Source organism: Drosophila suzukii, chromosome 3 (genome assembly GCF_043229965.1).
Source record: "Drosophila suzukii chromosome 3, CBGP_Dsuzu_IsoJpt1.0, whole genome shotgun sequence".
In the NCBI taxonomy this organism is placed as follows: Eukaryota; Metazoa; Arthropoda; class Insecta; order Diptera; family Drosophilidae; genus Drosophila; species Drosophila suzukii.
In genome coordinates this window covers 83,402,527-83,425,079 of record NC_092082.1, presented here as the reverse complement: position 1 = coordinate 83,425,079, position 22,553 = coordinate 83,402,527, and the positions used below count along the sequence as shown (strand labels likewise).

The 22,553-nt window shown below is 38.5% G+C and overlaps 4 protein-coding genes across 4 annotated transcripts; 2 read left to right on the top strand and 2 right to left on the bottom strand.

Moving 5' to 3' along the window:
- Nucleotides 1–143: 143 nt before the first annotated feature.
- On the bottom strand, nucleotides 144–3,827 carry Ttc26 (tetratricopeptide repeat domain 26). The gene is made up of 5 exons (XM_017071382.4): nucleotides 3,718–3,827; nucleotides 3,491–3,655; nucleotides 1,164–2,054; nucleotides 499–959; nucleotides 144–443 (listed from the first exon to the last, which is right to left on the bottom strand). The coding sequence occupies exons 1-5, from the start codon at nucleotides 3,718–3,720 to the stop codon at nucleotides 245–247; spliced, it is 1,719 nt and encodes a 572-aa protein (XP_016926871.4). The 5' UTR covers nucleotides 3,721–3,827; the 3' UTR covers nucleotides 144–244.
- On the top strand, nucleotides 2,680–3,011 carry LOC118877696 (uncharacterized). Its single transcript, XM_036817523.3, has one exon. The coding sequence runs from the start codon at nucleotides 2,709–2,711 to the stop codon at nucleotides 2,904–2,906; it is 198 nt and encodes a 65-aa protein (XP_036673418.2). The 5' UTR covers nucleotides 2,680–2,708; the 3' UTR covers nucleotides 2,907–3,011.
- An 8,706-nt stretch (nucleotides 3,828–12,533) lies between the features above and the next one.
- On the top strand, nucleotides 12,534–13,828 carry LOC108007006 (uncharacterized). Its single transcript, XM_017070612.4, has 2 exons — nucleotides 12,534–12,683; nucleotides 12,751–13,828. The coding sequence occupies exons 1-2, from the start codon at nucleotides 12,606–12,608 to the stop codon at nucleotides 13,510–13,512; spliced, it is 840 nt and encodes a 279-aa protein (XP_016926101.4). The 5' UTR covers nucleotides 12,534–12,605; the 3' UTR covers nucleotides 13,513–13,828.
- A 3,337-nt stretch (nucleotides 13,829–17,165) lies between these two features.
- Nucleotides 17,166–17,666, bottom strand: LOC118877695 (uncharacterized). Its single transcript, XM_036817509.3, has one exon. The coding sequence runs from the start codon at nucleotides 17,549–17,551 to the stop codon at nucleotides 17,243–17,245; it is 309 nt and encodes a 102-aa protein (XP_036673404.2). The 5' UTR covers nucleotides 17,552–17,666; the 3' UTR covers nucleotides 17,166–17,242.
- Between the last annotated feature and the right edge of the window lie 4,887 nt (nucleotides 17,667–22,553).

Here is a 22,553-nt window from a genome sequence, read left to right as displayed (position 1 = left end):
TTTTCCTTGACTAGAGTTTCAGCTAACCAAGTTATTTTTAGTTATTTAAAGTAGATGGCACTTATAAATGAATACACTTAAGCATGGAAAATCACTGGAGATTTGGCATTTTGTGGTTGTGTATCCCATGATAGAAGTCCACAATTTTGCTGTTTGTAGTTTACACTTTTTTATTTATCTTAAAATTTTTGTGTGCATTTGCCCTGTTTTTTACAGTCTTAAAAGTGTTAAAATAATTCCTTATTTATTTAAAATGATTAATGTGCTTCCGAATTGTTTTGATCATGGCCTCTGCCTGTGAGTTCGAGGAGTCCCGCAAAATGCCAATAACCTCCGAGATTCCTCCGCCAGGACGACCTCTTTGAGCCTTGGTGCACAAGGCAAACAAAACTCCTGCGCAGGCGCCCCGTTTGCCTTCCCAATTCTCCGGACTTGGATCGAGCCTATATAAATATTTATTAATTAATGCATTTTCTAAACCATAAAAACAGCACTTACTTTTCTAGCATATCGAAGGCCTTGGCTGCCACCCAGAACTCGGAACACCTGTAGCACTCATTAGCAATCAATTGCAGCAGGATAAATGCCTCTGCATTCGTATCCCTGGTGATAAAAACATTCCAGGCCAACTCAGGATGACCACAGTGGATATGACACTTGGCCAGGATCATGCAATAGGTGTGCTGATTTTTTATATCCATATCGCTGATCTGCATTAGCAACTCCTCCGCCTCCTTGTAATAACCCGTGGCGCATTTGGCCTGGGCAAAGTTATAGTTGAATACATCGTCATTGACAAAGTAACTCCGGATGGAGTTCATGTACACCAGCACCTCCTCGAATTGTTCGTAGAGGAAAAAGGCAGAGGCCATGCTCTGACGACCTGGTATTGTATCACATTCTGTGGCCGAACTACCCACCAAATGAAGGTTCTGCTGGGCTGTCTTGATGTGCTCTTTCTGGAAGAATAAAAAATTAGAACTAAGTTCAGATCAAATGTTCCTAAAATGGGGTACAAGCTTTCTCACTTTTGAGAATAAATGTTCTTGAAATCAAGAGTTATTTTTTCAAGTTGAAGCGAATTTGAAGAGAATTTTTTTGAGAACGTTTTCTTTCTAGGTATATAAGATCATTTGTTCCTTAATATCTCAGAGAAACCTTACCGATCCCAGTTGTTGACCGAGAGCAGCATGTACCACACCCTTGAGAATGTACTCATGTGGCGATGTGGGCTGCAGTTCTTTCATCAAAGCATGGGCCTCCTGGACATCCCCTTGTTTCAGATAGTATATAGCCAGATTCAGACGAGCCTCTGGAATGATATTCAGTAGTCCCGGTAAAACACGGAGAGCTCCTTCGCCATTCCGAAAAACAACCAAGTTGTGACGTAGAAGATCCGCACCAAAAGTGCCATTATCGGCAATGTTCTTGATTTCTTGCTCGGCTACACGACCATTGAATAAACGAAAACGATTGCAGGCCTTTAGATTGATAGCAATGGTACTATCGCCATGCTGACTGAGATATACATCCAACACTTCCTGGGACATGTCGTAATAGTCCAGCTTATAGAAACACAGTGCCAAGTAGACATTAATGGCCTGGTAGTCCTTATTGTCCACCAGGACCCTTTTATAAACGTCGATGGCCTCCTGGTAATGGGCTCGCATATAGTGCATGGATGCCAGGCTGAGTTGTTGCTCCAAACTGGATGATTCCTGCAGCTCCTCCAGCAGCTGACTCCACTCCTCCTCGATGCCCAATTTGTGGGCCAAATGGAACATGAGTCGCTGCTTCAGCGGATTGTCAGCAGAATTCGCCATTAGTTGTTGGGCCTCCTCGTACAAACCCAAGTAGAACATGCAGACAGCCACGTTGAGATTGAGATCCACTTTGCCATCGGGACTCGTGGAACTCTGCTGGATGGTCCTGTACTGGGCGAGAGCCTGTTGGTAGTCTCCCAAATGGAAATTGCAAAAGGCTATCCATTGATCCACCTGAGTCTGTTTGGGTCCATGGGCTCCCTCTTCCTCGTCCTCATCATCGTTGGTATACTGAAATGGACGGACTTATGATATCTTAAAAAATTCCAAAAAGATATCCGTATTATTTAATAAAGAAGATGATAGTGAGGCCCCAGTATATATATCTTATTTCTTTCTTATAGCTTTTAATATCTGTATTTATGGGTACAGAAACGAAATTGATAATAATCAGGAAATTATACGTCATTGATCTTTTAGTGACTAATAAAACGGGGTATACTAAAACAAAAAAAAAAAAATTAAATGCAAAAATTAGCTAACCAAAAAACCAGTCTGGGCCAACTGCAGATATTAAACAGGTCGATGTCAGCAAACATAGCAAGTTGATTTTTGTATATACCTAAAACTAATATTATTCCATGTGGTAGCACAACAAATTATTAATAAAAATGTCTTTGAACCACAAGATTATGATCTTATGGGCTTAAGATCAATCGACTACCATTTTCCGATGGGCATTTGATGGTAAGTCGTTCAGAAATCAATGCCCAGCTATCAATAACGTAAAACGAGTAATATATTCGGACTAAGAGATGCAAAATTATACGCATCTTTAGTTTTTAAGCAATTCAAAAACGAGTCTAGGCCAACACGAATGGCTACGGGGTATAACAGGTATAAAAGAAGCTGGCATATAGTCAGATTGCTTAGTGATCTCCTACCATGAAGTTCTGTGCTCTGTTTGTGTTCCTGATAATTGCGTTATTTGCCATTAAGGTGGATTCTCAATCGCCCTCATTTCTACAATGTCTTAATGAAATAAATGATCCAGAGCTGTGTGAAAACTTCAAAGATCAATTCCCCGAAGATGCCCCTGCAGTTCCTGTCGACGACTATACTTTCGAAGCCCATTCTGGATAATTTCCTTTCACCTTCATTAATTACCATTGGATACATACAAAAAACGGCTGAATAACTTATTGTGAAGAAGGTGGAGAGCAGATCTGTTGTCTTAAAAGTTAAATGAATAAAAAATGTTGTTTTATTTTTACTGTTCGCATAGTTGTTTGATTCGCACATCGGTTTAGTACAACCTAACCTGTTATTAGCATTATACAAAGGTTAGTATAGTCGTAAAAAGTATGCTAAATATCACATGTATCAATTTTAATAAACTGCTAATTAAATTACTACTAAGATCTGGCTCAAAAGAACTACTTTTGCTTAAGTGGTCTTTTGTGGACTGAACATGTTAAGATTCTTCAATATTGTTGAATAAATTTGGAGTAACTTAAATAAGCCTAACTTTAATGTTGAACTGGTTAAAGATTGAGTTATAATTTAATATTTATAATATTAACGATAGCTGGGTACACAGTGATAAAAATCTAAGAAAACTAAACCAAAGTTATTTCAACCGCAATGTAATTACTTTTACTTTTCGTGATATAACGAAACAAAGCTATAAATATCAAAACTAAGTTCGGATCTGAACTAATCCTTACCTCCAGAAAAGCCCTGGCACCTGTGTAGTCCCGCTTGATGATGAAATCCTCGAGGGAGGCCGGTGCCGGGGTCTTCCTGGCCTGCCTGCCAACCCCGAGTCCGCTGCCAGCTCCTCCGCTGGCGTTCCTCGAGCTCGCCGAGTCGGTTTTTCCGCGTGAAAGTATCTGTGGCAAGGGCATAAGTATCTCCGGAGTATCTGACAACAGTTTTCAGCCACATTTCTTACCATTTTTTAGCAGAGCCTTTATTTTCTCGGGTTTTTTATGCCGTACGCCTTGCTAGCTCCTCGGTGTTTTGGGTTTTGTGTTTTGCCTTTTCTGCTTTCAACGGAGAACGCTTGGTTACGGTCGCTTGGCAACCTACATAGCGTCGATAAAGCAGTTCGACCATGCCTCACTGCGCCCAGAAAGCCCCCCCCCCCCAGGATCTCAGAATTCAACTCTATGCGTATCCTTACCCTGAACTGTAACTATGCAGAGAAACCAACTGTTGATCTGGGTGAATATTCACCCCTAGTTCTGGGGATATATTTTTCACATGTCCTGCTGATGTCAGCAATTGTGTCTTACTTTATACTCTTTAAATTTTGTTTTTTTAGAAAGGGTATACAATTAATTAAAAATTTGGAAATATCATCTAATACTAGAAATATATTTTCATATAGAAAGAAAAGGTTATCTGCATAATCACATTAAAAATTGTAATATTTTTATACTAAAACAATGTTATATTGCTTTCTGACTTAATTTTTAAATTGTCTAGTAGTTAATTCTAAAAAGCTTGTCATTTTAAGAGCATTAGCGATTCGTTTTTAATATGAAATAATTTGCTTTCGTTTTTAATAAATTCCCATGAAGACTTGGGTCAGATTGTGGCCCAGAAACTAGGGGACTACAGATAAACATGCGACACAGGTAGGCACGCATTGTTGACACAGTTCCAACAGCACTGATGTTTCTGCATTTGCATTTTCATTTTGCCATTTTCTTTATTTATAAGACGCACACGAATCATAAATATGCAGGCAGCCTCCAGCAGAAATGCATGCGTCAATCCAGACGCCTCGGCGTGTGTGCCATACTTTAGGAATTCTCCTATTTTTCTTCGACTCTGCTGACACTGCATAATGGCCTCACAAACTCGCATTCGAGTGATAGACATGACTAAAGAATTGTGTTATTCCAGAGCAAATTCGAGCGCCATCAAGTGGAAAAACAAGTGGAAAATAACAAAAATCCCAGATGAGGAAAACATGTTCATATTGTAAATATTGCTTGACAATTGTCAAAAATAGAATTTAAAATATATTTTAATTGGGGATTCAATACTAGTTTGTTATTACTATTTTGTTTATAGTTCAATAAAATATGAATGGTACATATATACGACAAAGAAATAAAGATAGGAAACCCTCTTTCTCTATTAAATAAACCACAACTACAAAAATTTAAAAAGATTTGTACACCACAACCGCAAGTACCGCTCTCTAAATATAAAATAAAAGAAAATCCAACCAAAACCAATTGAAAATAAAAATGCGTATAAAAGATGAACAACAATCTGTTCGTTGCGTACAATAAAACAAGATAAAGCATGATGCCAAACACCAACAACATGGCAAGCAAATTTACTTTCAAGTTGAAACATTCCGTATTTCCTCGTCCGCATTATATATAGATCTACATATATATTTCCATTTGGCAGACGGTCTCATTCGGTGTGCGCGCCTTTGTTTATGCTACACTTTATTGCGCTTTTGCAATTTCGCGTTTCCGTTTCCCGTCAAATCAGCCATAAAAAACGTAAAGCAAATCTGGGAGTCACGACCCCGCCCAGCTGGATGCTTCTGCTCCTTGAAGGCGCCTATTACATTTCGCAGTCGAATAAACAATGCCAACATCATTTGCACCTCCTTCATTATGGGCTTGCCTCGTTATTTGTCAAACAAATAAACAGCAGGCAATGGCATTGTACACATGGAAAAATAATGGTGTACTTCTTAATTTGCGATAAAATGTTTATGGGATGGTAAAAATGCAACAAATAATATTTATGTATTAAAAAATAAATCTTTAAATAATAAAGAAATATATCTAATGTAAAGCTTTACGTTTTGTGCAAGCTGACCGCTTTGGTATACTGTACGTGTGGCGGCAGAGCACAGGCAGAGAGAAAAAAAGGTATAACAAAGACATTTGTATTTTGTATAATTTATAGTGTTTAATAAATAGTGCTAACATATAATGAAATGTACTAGAAAGTATGCTGAGCATCTAACCATAGTCCTAAATATAACCAAATATTTCAGGTGTTAATATGGATTTGGTCACACTAAAAAATTACTACTATTTATATCTATTCTTCCACATTTTTTCTCTGAGTGTGGCTGATAGGGATTTTTGGGGACTTGACTGGAAAACAGAAGACATGCCAGTCACTGTTACGTGCAATTGTCTCCCGCTTGGGCCCATGATTTTCCATCATTATCATGGAGGACTGTTCGTGTTTACAATTTTTCCTGCGCTCCTTTTTCCCTCTGTGACAATTTATTGTCATCTTCTCGTCCCCTTCATGCTGAGTGTATGCTCCTTTTGTTTTGTTTATACACTCTCGTATTTGCATTGCCTTCTGTTCCCTGCTTTTTTCTGGCCCTTTTTCGGACTAGATTTTTTCTAAAGAAAATTGCGAACTTGCGAAATGAAGTGCAAAATTCAAACGGAAATTGAAACGGCAATGACAGAGTCGACTTGAGTTGAGTTTGTTTCTCCTTGGGTCCGCTTTTTTTATACTATTTTTTACTTAGGGCCTGGACTTTGGGCCTTATCCGAGCAACCAGGACCAGGACTCTTGGGCACATGTTGCCTGCAGTTGCATATATAAATATTTCCTCACAATGAAGTTGAGAAAATGGCGATTTTCTCAAGCGTAAACTAAACACTTGAGATGCGAAAATAAATAAAAATGGACATCTTGGCGAATTTATTGGTCATGATGATGATGATGATGGAGCCGCTTGAGTTTGGGTTTAGCACAAATGTTGAATACCACTGAAGCATGCATAATAATGGGGCAGTGAACTTTTGTGACTCCAAATTGGGTTCTGTGAAGAGTAAGGGTGAACGCGATCGAGTGAAATGAAGTTAAACTTTTCTGATTTGACGCGACCTGCAACGGACTGTTATTCCAAAAATAGTTGAAAGTTTTGCGGGAAATTCAATGGATTTTTCCATCAGCGATTTGAGACCGATTTTTAGCCTTGACTGCACAAGCTAATATATCAGAAAAGCACCACTTTCGCTGACCAAAAATAAATTCGTTAGTCCGATAGAGAGGGAAAACACAAATACTATATGGCCGTGTATATATGCAAAGAAATCAGACAACTGTTGTTTGCAATTAGAGGCAAATAAACTAAATTGTTTCGTGGTTCGCAGTTTTTGAACAAGCGCCGCACATTTTCAAATTTGTTCAGCACACAAAACTGGTGAACATCGCGGATTTGCTCTTCATTTTTGCAGAAATCGCATTATTGGTGAATGTGTGAAATGTTTTTGGCTGATTTTACCCGTCGCTTTTAGGCAGGCGGCTCTTGACTAGAGCTTTCTACACGATTTGGCGCATTTACATATTTTAATTAAAACATAAATTCTGCATTTTGGCCATCCAACTGAATATCGGTTGCGTGCGAAAAGCCAGAGAGCATATTTGAGTGCTGTGGGCCCGATTGATTAGTGATGCCACAAAGTGGTCACCGTGATTCAATTTGAAGTTGTTTTGGCTTTTAGTTGTGGATGGATTTGGCTAAAGTCACTCTTTTAACATCATTAAATAGTAACTTTATTTGAATTGATTGTGTGTTTCAGTGCAATGTTGGTGGGTAAGTGTATATTAAGGTTGTTATCATGGTACACTTTTAAATTAAAGTACCTGTTGCATTTAAATAGGTGTTTTCAGATTGTTATTTAAAAAGAAATAATCTCTCTTTTAAAGAACTTTTTTTTACAGATACACTGATTTTTAATGAATATGATCTAAAGAATTCGCGTTTTGGTAGTACAGAGAACAGTGACTTTATTTTCATTGATATTCCCCCAGCTGAAGTTAAATCACCGGCTATCTTCGAGTCATATCTCTTTGAGTCTCTCAATGTTTTTGCATGCCTTTGGTTATTTTAATAAATATTTCAACAGCCACACGCACATCACTATACGAAGAAGCACATGGGTAGCGCATAGTTTACTATCTACTAAATATTTAAACGCAGCGTCAGATCGTAAAGGCAAAATGTATGCAAAGTGCATGTCGAGCAGCCATCGAGGTGAGCTGTAAAAAAAACCAAGGCAAGTAACGGCAAAAATGAAACAAAAAAAAGGTTAGAAAAAGGTAAAACTTGAAATAAATAAAAGCGGACGAGCCAAGGAGCCATGGCGAAAAGCTACAATATTGAATAAAGTTAGTACCCGGCGGTCTGTTGCGGCTCATCGTGTTCACTTTGTATATAGTGTGGGTACTATGTTTCATATTCATCTAAGGCATTCCTTTTTATTATATTCTATATTAGTTAATTTAAAACTTAAGCGGATGGCAAATACTTTGGGATCGTAATAGCACATTTCGTCTTAGTTTTAGTGACCGAAAAAAAATATTTTATTTTTTATTCACATAGACTACAGTTAGTTCTACTTATAAATGTAAAAAAATATTCTTTTGACTGTTGTTCATTAAATCTGTAAGTCCTGTATAACTACAAAAAAGTACATACAAATTACAAAGAATATTTTTTTATGATGTTAAATGTTAAATGATGTAGGTCATTCCAAAAGATAAATATTTTTTTTAAAATTATATTCATGTCTATTTATTATTCTAGAAAGTACTTTACAATTTTTCGGTTAATTAATTGATAATTGTCAATGGTTATGTTAATTTTAATTTAATAATAAATTTAATGTTATTTCACAATAAAATATTTGGATTGCTCTTATGTACTTCCCTCTTACGGTTTCACAAAACAGTTTTTCTGTTTTCCTCCTGCCGATACATAAACAGTACATACCTCATGCAGTGCATTTTCCCCTTGAATATAACTTTCGGAGTTCCGGCGACAGAATTTCCCTGGCAAGTTTAAAATTAACGCTTATCGGCGCGGCAGTCTTGCAGCGCAAAGTTACGCATCGATGGCAATGCAAACACGGCACATGGCAGCGGGACAAAATTTCTTAATTTCAGCCGGGGAGTACCCATTTTCAGGACCACCTACCGATCTACCCCGAACTCCTCCATCTGCCCCATCTCGATTTTCAGCCCGCACTCGATGCCTGTGCGTTGGCAAATAGAAGCACAAAAGTGCCAAAGCCGCAATGTGTCTGGCTCTGGGTCTCTGGCCCGTGTTCCTGGTACTCGTACTGCTACTGGTACATATATGGCCAACATGTCTTGCTCTCTATGCGACAACGCCCACACAATCAGGCGCCCATTTATGCACTAATTAAAATTTTATCGTTAAATCTTGTTTGCATGCATTGCTACAAGCAGGCACTGCAGCGCCACTCCCACAACCCACTCCCCATTTCCCCACTTTCCCATTTCCCCGAAATGTATGCAATGCGAACATTTTCGTTGAAAATGTTTGGCAACAGTTATTTGCACTTCCCGATTCCCGATTCTCGGCTACCCCAGCCCAGATATCCACACATCCAGCCATCCTGCCACGCCCATTTTGGCGGAACATAGGGGGCGGCTGGCCTGGCCATACGATTTTCATAGCGTTTAATGCCTGGCACAAGCATTTTCATATTTTATTTGGCTGGTTTCGCAGCCAAAAACCGAGTGGCCCTTCGATAAGTGCCTACACAAGGGAAAAATAGGTGTTTAAAAATATTTAAAAGATGGGTTGTATTATACAATAAGTTGGTTGGGATATGTTTTAGGCCAAACTGGAAAATATTCAAGTTTTTAAATTAATAAGTTCCTTCATTATTTTTGATCAATATTTATTCCTAACGAATTTATGAATTTATGTTATAGGTATAATTATTATTATTTTTTTAAAGATCCTTTACGTATTATATAGCAATTTTAATACCAAAATATTTTCTAGCATTTATTTTTTTCTGCGTGTACACTTAATGTTTGGCGGAAATGGCAGGGTGATTGTGTTTGACCTTCGCTTGGCAAATGAGAATTGCATTTTGGGCAATTGCAGATAGCATTTCGAAATCACTGTCGCTGTCATTTTGTCAAACATTTTTCAAATTACACCTCATCTCACGCTCTGGGATCGAGAGTGCAAAATGCAAAAACAACTATGAAAACCAAAATTCAATTTCAAAATTGTTGAAACCAAAATCCAAAAAGTCGTACAACTTTTTCGCCAGTTGCTATCGCCGTGTCAACTTTTTTAATTTAATAAATACAGTGCGTATGCGTAATTTTTGTGGCTTTAAGCGGCAGCTGCTGTTGTGAGTAAGTGTGTGTATTTTTGGGGGTATGAGTGCGGTTAGAGCTGCAAAAGAAGCAAAAAATTTAATTAAAACGTTGCATAAATGAAATTCAAATTGGGTATTGCATGCAAAATGAATAATTGAATGGACCATGGCAGTTGACTAGCTGCAACGACGGATGTTTTAGTTAATTTTTGTCATCGCCGCTCTCTTTCAGACTGACACGCCTCAATTGGCTGGCCAACAGTGGGCTGTAAAAGTATTGTATAAAAGTATTTTGGCATGTTTTTAAAATATTATTAATATTTGGCAGGTTCTACATTTAATAATATTTATTTACAGATTTTTTTTCAATTTATAGATTTTTAATAGAGTAAGCATTTTATATTTAGCATGCACTGTAGCTGCATCCTGTTACTGTTCATTTTCTAGTCAGTAAACAAATCAACCGCAACACAAATTAGTAATTTAATTTTCATTGCATTCAGTTGAATATTAAAGCCTTATTTGTTTGTAAATTTTTTGTTTAGCTTTTGCTAAAATAATGAAATCCGAAAAATAAATGTGTGTTGGGATGTACGAGCTTTTTGTTGTTGTTTTATAAATCTCCAATGTACCACAAATGGGTTTTTGAACTTTATGTGCTTTATAGCTCAGCAGCGCCACGCCCCCCATGTCGTTCACAAATAAGAAGATATAGTAATACGACTATTAAAATACTCTTGATGACATAGAGTTTTCTAGTAGATAGGTACAAAGCATGATTGTTTAGCTGAAAAATAAGGATTGCCATTTTTGTCAACAATGTCTATATTTTTAGTAGTTTTGTAATCGTAACTTAGCCAAACTAAGGAGTACAGCTAAAAGACCGACAGTTTTGAATAGCTTGCTACCTATGCTAACCATCGGCATCATTTCAAGAAAAATTTATTTTTTGACCAATTTTCGTATTTTTTGTAAGGGGTTACATCATATATTTTTGCGAAAAATGGCAAAAATTAAATATTTTTAGGCTTGAAAGCCAATAGATTGTAAATTTACCTACGAGTTCAACGAGGCATGACATTCCTTGTTCTGACCTTTCTTTGCGTTTTGGCATCCAAAACAGTGATTTTTTAAACCAAAAAAATGGAATTTAGATTTTAGCCAAAAATACTCATTTTCTTTGCGGTTTTTCTATCGTAGTTTAGCCAAATTTAGGCGAACAACAAAAAGACCGACTGTTTTGAGCAGCTTGCTACCTATGCTAACGATCGGCATCACTTTAAGGGAAATTTATTTTTTGCCCAATTTTCGCATTTTTTGTAATCATATATTTTTGCGAAAAATGGCAAAAATTAAATATTTTTAGGTATGAACCCCAATAGATTGTAAATTGAACTACGAGTTCAACGAGGTATGACATTCCTTGTTCTGACCTTTCTTTGCGTTTTGGCATCCAAAACAGTGAATTTTTTAAAGCAAAAAAATGAAATTTTGATTTTAGCCGAAAATACTCTTTTTTTTTGAGGTTTTTCTATCGTAATTTAGCCAAATTAAGACGTACAACAAAAAGACCGACTGTTTTGAGCAGCTTGCTACCTATGTTAACGATCGGTATCACTTTAAGGAAAATTTATTTTTTGACCAATTTTCTCATTTTTATAATCATGTTTTTTTTTTGCGAAAAAGGGCAAAAATTAACAATTTTAAGGTTTGAACGCCAACGGATTGGAAATTAAACAACGAGTTCAACGAGGTATGACATTCCTAGTTCTGACTTTTCTTTGCGTTTTGGCATCCAAAACATTAGATTTTTAGACTAGAAAATAAGACTATATTTTATGCAAAATTAACAACATTTTTTGGGAACTCGTAATCTGTGCCTCCTCTAAAATGTACTTTTTTTGCTTTCTTTATGAATACTGCATAAATTTAAATACCTCCTGCAAGTGTACAAAAGAACAAAGACCAACTTGTTTATTACCTTTGTTTAGACTTATATGACACAAGTTTGCCCCCGATGATGGCACTTGAGCAAATGGCATTAGCATTGTCTTTCCTCCCATGCAGCCGACTTTGGCCGCCTTCCCCACTCTATTTGCCCTGGATTTTTGCTCCTTGCTAAAAGTCTGAGCAAGTTTCTTATCGCGGCAAAATGTTATTTTTTCTCGGCTGGGTTTACTTTGCGCTTGATTTGTTTTCCATAGTTGTTTGTGTGCGTTTGCGCAAAATTCTGCTTTATTCTATGGAAATCTCGCCTTTCCTTGGTACCATTAACTTTTCGGCATAAGTGAGTATGCGAGATATACATATATGAGGAAGGGACTTGACTTCGCCCAAAGTGTGGAAGCTCCCAGCTTTGGGAGTTAATTTCCCAGAACTTTTGATTGCTCAATTTGGGAGGCTTCAAAGATTTTGCATATTAAATTTCGGGCTTAAAACCGAGTTTGATTGCTATTTTCGCTGTTTCTGATTGCTGCTCATATATATATTTATTTCAGGACTTAAATATGAGTAGATCATTTTTTAATATGAAAGAACAAGTCGGCATTCAATTAATAAAATGTATTGTACTTGTACTTAAAAATGGTTATGTTTTCCTGTATTTAGCCTTCAACTTTTTTACCTGTTACTAAATAAATTTTTCGTGAGAATAGGTTAACTTAAGTTGTGATTGAACTCTCCAAACATGTGTGAAGTAAAGACAAATTTCGTGACCCATGATCTGGTGCATAATCTAAGATGCAACAGGCGAGGTCCAAGGATTGTAAGCATTTAAGAAATTACTTATCCAATTTATCTCATTTTTCTATATATAATCTCTTTTCGATTAGAGGCACGACATGAAGAAGACGAGGATCTGGCCAGGAGCCCGTTTTATGTGCGTTTGCAAGGATGGAGATTTGAATACGGCTGCCTATTGTTTGGCCGAGTTGATGCACGAGCCCTTTCAGCCTTTTCCCATGGCCGCGGTGGCGGTGCATTATTCGATCCGGGATGAGTTCATTGAGATGCTGAGGAGTCGTTTCCGGCAGCTGAAGCCACATGTGGCCAACCATCCCAATTTCGTGAGGGCCGTGGAGGAGTTGAAACACGGTCTGCGACCAGTGAAATACGTTCTGGCCGATGTGGCCGATGCTCCGGCCTGTGCCAGTCCTATTTTGGTCACAGATGACGTTACCCATTTGTTCTTTCCCAGTGGTCCTTCGGGTTGCACCACCCTGCATTCCTTTCAAAATATGCGCCAAGTGGCAGAGATCTTTGGCAGGGAGACCCCAAACTTCGATGCGGTCTACTTCTTTGATGAGGGCATTACGGGTGTCTATACCTTGGCCAAGATGATCAAGTGTGTGCAGTTCTTTGTGAACTGCATGGATGCCTGTCTGCTGGAAATCATGCCCTTCTACATGGAGCACACGCCCATGGTGATCTTCAAGAGGGGTTATCATTACGAGACCCTGGAACTCGGTCATCAGTGGAAGATCATTGTGTTCCTCTATAGTTCCTCTATCCTGAGACAGTGTTGTTGTCCCACTGGCCATTGTCGCTGCTATGCCACCCATTCGGCCTGCTGTGAAGACCACTTGCATACTTAGGATTGGTTGGATGTACTGTCTCCTTTTAAGCCCCATACCCACCAACCAACTATCCCGCCTAATAATTTCGACTTGGAACTCCATCTTGGCAAAGGAAATCCAAACTTCCTCCGTCTGTTCTTCGACTGCCGGCGTCGCTCCAGAAATCCGCAGTTCCAATGAGTAGTTTGCGACTGGCAACACATGTGAGCCATAATTTTCGCGGTACTTGCCTCTTGGATTGCTAGTAAAGTGGTTATTGGCTAAGGATTACTTTTTCATTACATACTAAACGCAAAATCATTGAAATATAAATTGTTTAGTAAAGAGAAAGATATTTATGAGAGACTTTTGTATGTGAGTATCTTTTCTTAGTAACCAATGTTATGGTTTTATGGTTTGATTTAAATTTTTTTGTAGTATTAAGCAAAAGGTTCTAAGATTTATAAGACATATTTTTAATCATATGTAGCTTTGTTACCAATAAATAATTATACCATTAAATTATCTTAATATCAATCACCCAATGCAGGGATTTGTTCTAATCGAATCAGTTAATTAATTACAGTTCGTATTATATGTTCGCAGGATGGTCTTTAGTTCAATAGGTTTAAATATAGTAAAAAAGTAAATATGGCCTATTCGCAAATTAAATTTTAATGTGTAGTCCGGGTATCCCCTGTACCTTGGGCCGAAATAATTTTGGCTGTATTTATCAAACCGTGTCCCTCCGCCCAAACCTTTGATTTTGGCCAACCGCTAGCAGGATGTCGCCGACTGTTGGCTTTTAATAAAACTTGCACACAGCCGCCAAGTATTTGCCTTGGCCTTGCCTTTGCCGAAAAAGAAGTTTGAGAAGTCAAGAAACCGGGAAGTCGGAGGACCGAGGACCAAGGACCCAGCACCCAGGACCCAGAACTCAACTCCTAAACCGACACAAGTCTGGCAGCCATTAGTTGCGGCTGCTGATGCGGCAGCTTGTCGCCAAGGCATTGACTTCTTTCGCTTACCGCCGAGTGAGTAGTAGTTGTTGGGCTTTTATGTGCCAACTTGTTAATGAGTTTGCCGGAATGCGGGGGTTACCCATCCATACAATGCCATACCATGCCATCCCACCATCTGAACCATCCATTCATTCATGACAGTCGGCCTATGGTGCACTTACTTACCTTCTGAATTTTTGGCAATGAAACGCAATCCCTGCTGCAATCACCGTCATCCGTATCTCACTCTATATATCCGTCTGAAAGGCGAAATGTCCCTCGTTCTGTCTGGAATGTCTCTCCATCTGCTGCACTCGTCTGGCTGAGTGACTGTTTATTTGTCGGAGCTGTCTGCCATTTTGATTTGCAGTCTGACATATTTTGGCCGCACTTCAGCATTTTGATGGTCGTTGGCAATGAAAAATAGTAATGGAAATACTATGTTGCATGTTAATATTTTACCTTCCGGACGTTGCTTTCATTTATTTTGGGCTGCCGGGAAAAATATATGCCCAAGATATTAAGCAAATATGGCATCTTAGTTAAAGTTAATGGTTATAGTTTTTGACAGAACAGTAATTGCTTTGTCATTTAACAATATTGATAATAATAAAACTCACAGATTAGGCATTTCATAATAAAAAGCAAGCAAACTGCCAAATTACATAGATTTATTTAATTGTGCGACAAATGTTGTCTAAAAATAGCTCCAAGTGGAATCCTTGTGGCTACATGGTTATACAAATTGTACAACCCAAATAACAAAGTGTCCGTGATGTTTATAAAATGGCAGAACACAACAACCATCTGAAACCGCTGCCAGCATAGAAACCGAAACAAAACAGAGCAATTCCGACCAAATGTCTCTCAAACTGACCGCAACAATTTGAAAAACATTACCCATACGCCGCGTATGACACGGCAAAGCGGAGCAGATGGGCGATAAAATGGGGGGTGGTGGAATTGGGACCTGGGACCTACATATGTACAACCGACAACCAACTCGACCATGTAGCGCAGTGTATTTTCAACACCTGCTGGTCAAACAAATCGTGTTCATTTCAGTACAAACACTAATTTCGACAAGGTGCAAACAAGCTGACGACTGGTCAGCAGGAGGAGAGATGGGTGAATATGGGATCGTGGAGGTGTAGGTGTGGAGGTGGCAGCCAAGGGCCGAGCTTTTGGGACACCGGCCCGAACAGGAACACGCTCGAAACACAAACACAATGGAGGAAATTCCCCACCCACCGAAAAAGGGACAGCGACACATGGATGTCACGTGCACTGACTACTGCCTGGTTTTCGTACGCTTTTGCAAGAAGTACAGTTGAAAAAATATTATAGCATTATATTTTGATTAAATGCAATATTTCTTATCATAAGCATAACTTTTTTAAAACTATAGCCGAATTATATTGCCCTCTGATTGGATATATTCCGTCGTTAATATGGAAGACTTTTCAAAGAAAAAATCAAATGAAAAGAAAGCATAAACCCAATTCGCACCATCAATGTTACTTTTTTTTAATTTTAAGGTAAGTAATTTTTCTCTGGGGATTTCCATATAATCATTAGGATCTAATCACCTGTAAATACGCCGGAAAGTATGCAGTGAATTAAAGAGCGTTGTCTTTAATGGGACTTCCGTCTTTCAATAATGTTATTGCATACTTTTGGGCATATTAAATTTTTTCTTTTAATAAAAACCGATTTTTTTCTTTTGTTTGCCTTTAAAAATATAAATGTAACTTAGTGAAATTTTTTTTCAGTGCACCAAACTCCGGAGTAGCATCCCGGAGTTTGGAGTCTGCGTTTTCGGGCCGGGCCTGGCGTCGACAGATAAAATGCTTTTTTGTGAAAAATGTAAAATTGCATTTGTAACCGCATTTCATTAGAGGAAGAAAGTCAACCGTCAGGTAGCAGACAACGCACGTTCTCATAGATGGACCTCGTACAGAGGGGGTTATGAAAGGGGTTCTGGGGGTTAGTTGGTGAAATGGCAACAAAGTTCGCATCCGCGCCGGCGAAACGAGCGTCACGGTCAATGGTGAAAACAACATCGAGACAAAACTTGGCCCACACAGTCACACACTCAGACAAAAACGGAAAGCAAACTATTCCAACGGGTGGTAAGGGGGTGTGAAAATCAGGAAAATCAGGAAAGGGGTACAAAAGTCGGGCTGCATTTTGCCCGTATTTTTGTTGCCCGGCCAGGACATAAACACGGATCCTGTCTCTGGGCTGCAACTTCTGTCCCGTGGCTGTCTCTCTCTGCCCCACTCATTGTCTGGTTGTTAGGCCTTTAAATGTCCTGACAGGAATGTTGATGGCAAACTTGGTTATCGATATGTGAACAACGTTGGGGCTATAAATAAGTAATGGCCCAGTGCTAAGGACTGAAATGATGTTCGGGATATTTGAGAGTCCACATAAGAGTGTCTGTTAGCCGGCAGAAATGACAATCTGAAGTTACTTTTAGTAATGGCAAAGTTATGTTGAAGGTTTTTGTCGTTTTTGAACTACATATCTATAAATGTATTCCTGTAAAGATATTGACGTCAAGTTGGCTAAAAACTTGTTTAGCAGTAGAAAGGTCGCCTTAACTTTTCAAACATATTATATTTAGATAAATTAATTGATGAACATATATTTTTAAACAATCGAAAATTTTATTTTACATTCTTACAAAATTAGCCTCGTTTACTTCCGAATATTGTTCAATATATCCATTAACAATTTACGAACACCACAAGTCCCAAGGCCTTCTAGTTTGTAATCACCTTGTGAAAAATGCCAGTCATAAAGTCCGTAAATGTTGTAAGTATACCGGGAACCTCCTTGAGACCATCTTCCATTTCGGAGGGGGTTACAAAGCGATAGGCCAGCAGTAGGCCCACTATAACCAGGGTTGGCACGGCCAGGGACACCACAATGCGAGACACCACGACAATCGCATAGCAGATTACTATGATGGTCAGAAGAACGGCCAAGATGCGTCCCATTTCGCCGGGTTTGTCTTGAGTTGCCTTGGTCCACTCATCCATGCGGTCAAACACCCTATCGCCGAATTCCATTTTTGTAGCTTTCTGCTTTCTTTTTGTCTACTTTTACTGATAATTTTTCAAGAGCTTTTCTAACGTTATGACAAAAAATTTTTGAGAACTACTTTCGACCTAATAATGTGAAGTAAATTTACATGTATGCTATTCTTGTTTTTACTCGGTAATATTACAAAATATATAGTCTTAGACTAAAAGAAAGGTGTTGCTTAATATTAATATTTCTAAACTGATAGGATTAAACGTATTTTATTCATATATTTCAAAACCATGTGAGGAAATTGATTGCTGAAAATCATAAGATTCTTTTACGGCTATATACAATTAATTAAATCTTGAAGTTATAGTTGCCAATGCAGAAATCAGTGTGTGTCAAAAATTAAGCAGGTGTTTTTAATACACTGAAAATAATTTGCTCTGAGTCTCAAAATCGTATTTTTTTTAGAGTAAAAAAGGGAATACCCACGAACTTTTGGTAACTTTTAATAGCTGTGAAATCTAAATGGTGTACTTGATGTCCACGGCAGCATATCTCGCCAACTGCGCCTGCTGCCGAACCGTGTCCTGACAACTTGACAAATGAATGATCGGGCCGCAGTCTCTTCACCGCAGAGCGGCCAACCTCAGGCAGCAGACAACGGGCGCAGGACAACGGACAAACGGACAAACGGACAAAAGGACAACGGACAAACGGACAAAAGGACAACGGACAGGGGCACATGACCGTCCTGACGCGACGACAAACCGCAAAAAGCGAAATGGCAATCGACCAACAACAACAGCAACAATAAAAGGGCAAAAATGAACCCGACAATTTCGCCACCAACCAGCAACCGCCATTCCAACAATCATGAAAAGCACCGAGTACCAAGCACCGATTACCGATCGGGAGGACCACCAGGATAAAAGTCCATTGCCGTCTGCCATCGCTGGTCGGTCGGTGTCTGTGCATAAATTCCATCATATGATATCAATTAGTGATAGTGCGGTGCGACTGAAATGTCATTTGCAAAAATGCGCATATTTTAAACGTGACACACGCAGGCGCTCTTCTTTGGCCACCATCCAGTCATCCAGCCATTCAACCATCCAACCATCATCCCATTCAGACAAGCCATGATATCTCGCTAACGGAGCGAGAGCTATTCGAATGCTCTATTTGTCGCAGGTACATATGATTGATGTTGGCAGGGATTCTAAAATTCTTGGCACTAAAGGAACCTATCCTACCATGTGAAAGTCCTATACAAGCGAACCCATTCGCTTACCATCTTTAAACAATTATAAAAGCAACTCTTCTATAAAAATGAGCTAAGCAAAGGTTAATCGATTAAAAAAAATCAGAAAACTATTTTCCTATTAATTTAAGGTACTACCAAATATACCTAAATACAAAAAACATTTAATAGTTTTATATAACTGTTGAAATAGGGATGGATAAATTCAATGAGTGAAATTAAAAATGTAGGAAAATGTTGTTTAGGGTTTATAAAATATTTTCTTTATTTCTGAATACCAAGTATTTAATTTTTGAGTCTAACCTAATCTACTATATTTTCCATATTATAGATACCCTTAGCTCTCGCTTAACAGAAGGCATTTTCAGGCAGTTTATGTGATCCAATTTGATATCATTTGAACTCAAAATCTGTTAACCCATAAACCTTAAGGGCATACATTTGTCTTCCAATCTCCGCCATAATTGACCGGCTTGAATTCCATTTTTTGTTCGTTTCCCTCGCTGAGACCATAAAAACCAAACAGAAAATGGCCAAACGGACCAAACCTGCTGCCTGGTCAGCCACATAAAAATCAGCTCGCCCGCATCAACTGCATGGCAACAATGGGGCGTATGAATATGCAACGATGCCGATGATGATGACCACGATGGCGGCGGGGAAATGGAAAATGGAGGAGCCAGGCCTGCAACGGATATCCATGCAGGTGCCATCTCAAACAGAACTTACCACAGAAAACCAGGGGGCTTGGGCTCCAGTTTGGGTTCCAGTTTGGGAATTGGGCGAGAAGACATGTCAACGTAACCGGCAAACGGATGGCAAAGGCCAATAAAACTGCAGCCAAGTGCAGCTGATGCAACGATTTGGTGACTCGCCGCACCCACACACAACCCAAATTGCATTTTCAGTTTTTTATCTCTGCCGTGGACTTTCGGGGGAAATTTAATTTTCCTACGATCAACACAGCGAGCGGAATGTGAAAATGCCGTCGAGTGCATTGATTGTTGGCTTATTGACACGCGCAATGCGAAATTAATGCCAGCACAATTGTGAAAATTTGCCAAATTGTTTGTTTGCCTTTTGTCATTTTTGCGGCTGACGGGTTAAGCCGAGCTCGAAATTGCTTTCACCGGATTTTTGGGGCTTTTGTTTGCCGCACTTTGAGTGAAATTTAATTATAACTGCACTTGGCAAGGTCGTCGGTCTTCTAGGAAATTGGTTTGCCTTTAAATGCTTTCACTTTCCTTAAATTAGCTGCAAGCTCAAGCGTTAAGTGGCTTTGCTCGTTGACCTTTGGCCCTTGGTATAATTTCAGTTCTCTGCTCCATGACCTAAAATCCTCCACCTTCCTTTTAGATTTTTTTCTCTCTCTGGTGCAATTGACCCCCGTTTGAAAGCTTGCTTCGTTAACATTTTATTTTGTAAGTCCAAAAAAAATTCTTGATTTTTATTATGCTCTGAATAAAGGTTTTTTTTCGCAATAGTGGTAAGAGCGAAAATAAGCTTCAGGGCATTTTATTGTGTGGCTCAAAATTGAGTGCCTGCAGTTTTTTTATTTCTAGCTCTTTAGGGATTTTAGAGATGGAAAAAAAATCTAGACGGAAATAATTAGGAATTTATTTTGCGGCCTTGAAGATAAAATATATTAAAAATTGTAGGGTAGAGAAAACTATATAAAAATCAAGTGACTGGCATATAAATTTACATTTAAAAGGTTAAACTTTTTTTTATAATAAATTAAAAACAGTAGTTTTGATAACTTTCTTCAGCTACCAATTTCCTTATCCAATCTTCCAAAATATTTTGAATTGTGGTTTTTTGCCTGTCATCTCCAATTTCAAATACTGCTTGACTTTTATTCAGAATCAGAGGAGTGTAAAATATAAAAAGCGAGAACATTTGTAATTCGCATTTTGCTGTTGACATTTGAATGGTCGAATTTTCAATTGATTCACTCGGCGAAATGTGAGAAATTAATCAGCCATGGCTTAGGGCCAATGCCACTTGCCAATGGCTTAATGGCGACACGTTGCCAAAAGCGCTATTTTCCAATGCCATTCCATTCAAATCTCAATCAATTGGCAATAAAATTGAAATTAACTTGCCACAAAGGCATAAATGCTTTGGCTCCCGTTTTTACCCCTCCCCCACTCGTTTGACACAAACTTAATTTGCAGCAAAAATACAACAAAAAAAGGGGAAAAAATTGGAAAAAGAAAAAATGCTTGCGAAAAAATGTTGGCTGATTGCTCAGGGGGAATGAAATGGGGGGTTGTATGGATGTGGGGTTGGGAATATACCGATTGTGGTGTTGGCTTGGAGACTTTAAGCCACAGGTAGAAGCAAAACAGTTGATGAAGTTTTCGCTCAAAGAAGCAGGTGAAAAAAAAAATTGAACTGAACGAAAGGAAATTCAGAGAAAAAATTGAAACTACCATACACACACAAGCCGGCAAACGAAATAAATTGAAAATCGAGTGAGCAGCAGAAGCAGCGGCAGCAACAACAGCAACAAAAACACTTTCCAGGGTTGTCAACTGCATGGGGGAAAATGAAAATAACAAAAAATATCAAAACTCTCGGCAATGCGGTTGTGGGGTCTGGCTTAAAGGAGAAACAAAGAAAAAATGAAGAACCCAAAATAAAAGACAAATCTAAGCTTTGGCATTCCTCTTGCTTAACAGCAAAAGTTTTTCCATTATTTGAAGATTATAGACTCTAAACATTTGCCCTCCCTCCCACTTCGGAAAACTTGACAAGATATGAGGGTGAGCATGTGCCAGGGATGCCAGGGGAATCCCCTTTTTGCCTTTTCCACATCATTGTTGCTGACGATGACGTAGCTGAAAATGCTCCACACTTTTATGACAGCCACCGATAAGAACTCAAGAGAGTGGGGATGGGGTGAAAAACTCGGAAGTGATGGGGCGTACGAACCTAAGAGATAGATGCTCAACTTTTTCACCAATGCATTCGAATGGCTTTGTTTTATTCACAACCCCCAGGTTTTTCATTCCACCAGTGATGAGGGTACCCATTTATGTTCCTCTGTCAAACGTCAATTGCTGTTCGGATCTGCATATGCTGATTATTATTGCCATTGTTGTAGTTCTCGTTTTTGCTGTATTTTGCTGTGAAATGATTCAATAAGCTTTACCCATTGGCGTTTCGAACTTGCCAAACAATTGTGGTTTTGTTGTCTACCAAGGGTCTTAAAACAGGTGAAAAAATAGTTTCAACTTAAAAAACTCTTTATTAACTTCTAAAGAACATATCACATAACTTTAAATAAAATATCATAGGATTACATTTATCCTAACTTTTATTTAATATTATTTATTTGTTTTTATCTGTTTATTTTTTTCAGTGAAGTCTGTATTCAATATTTATGATTTTGTCATGTTTTCAGTTATCATATACGATGTTCTGCTCTTTTGCTTATTTTCACTTTGCCAACCTCAATCAATAAATGCATAGAAATACTGCAAAATAATTCTATAGACACTCAGTTACTCGGCGAGTTTTGAGCAGGGGGTGGATGAAAAGAATATTTTGTAAAATATATTTAGATGCATAACTGAGGTGGTGCAACACCAATAAGGAATCGGAAAAGTCAGTCCCTGTCCTGTTCGCTGTTCATTTCCAAACAATAGGAAATGCAAAAGGACTGTGGCGAGCACCAGAGGAGTGGGTTAAAAAATATGAAAGGAACTTTTCCGGCTACTAAAATATGCAAATTCAAAAGTTTTCAGGCCAAATCAAGCGAAGCAAGGGACCGA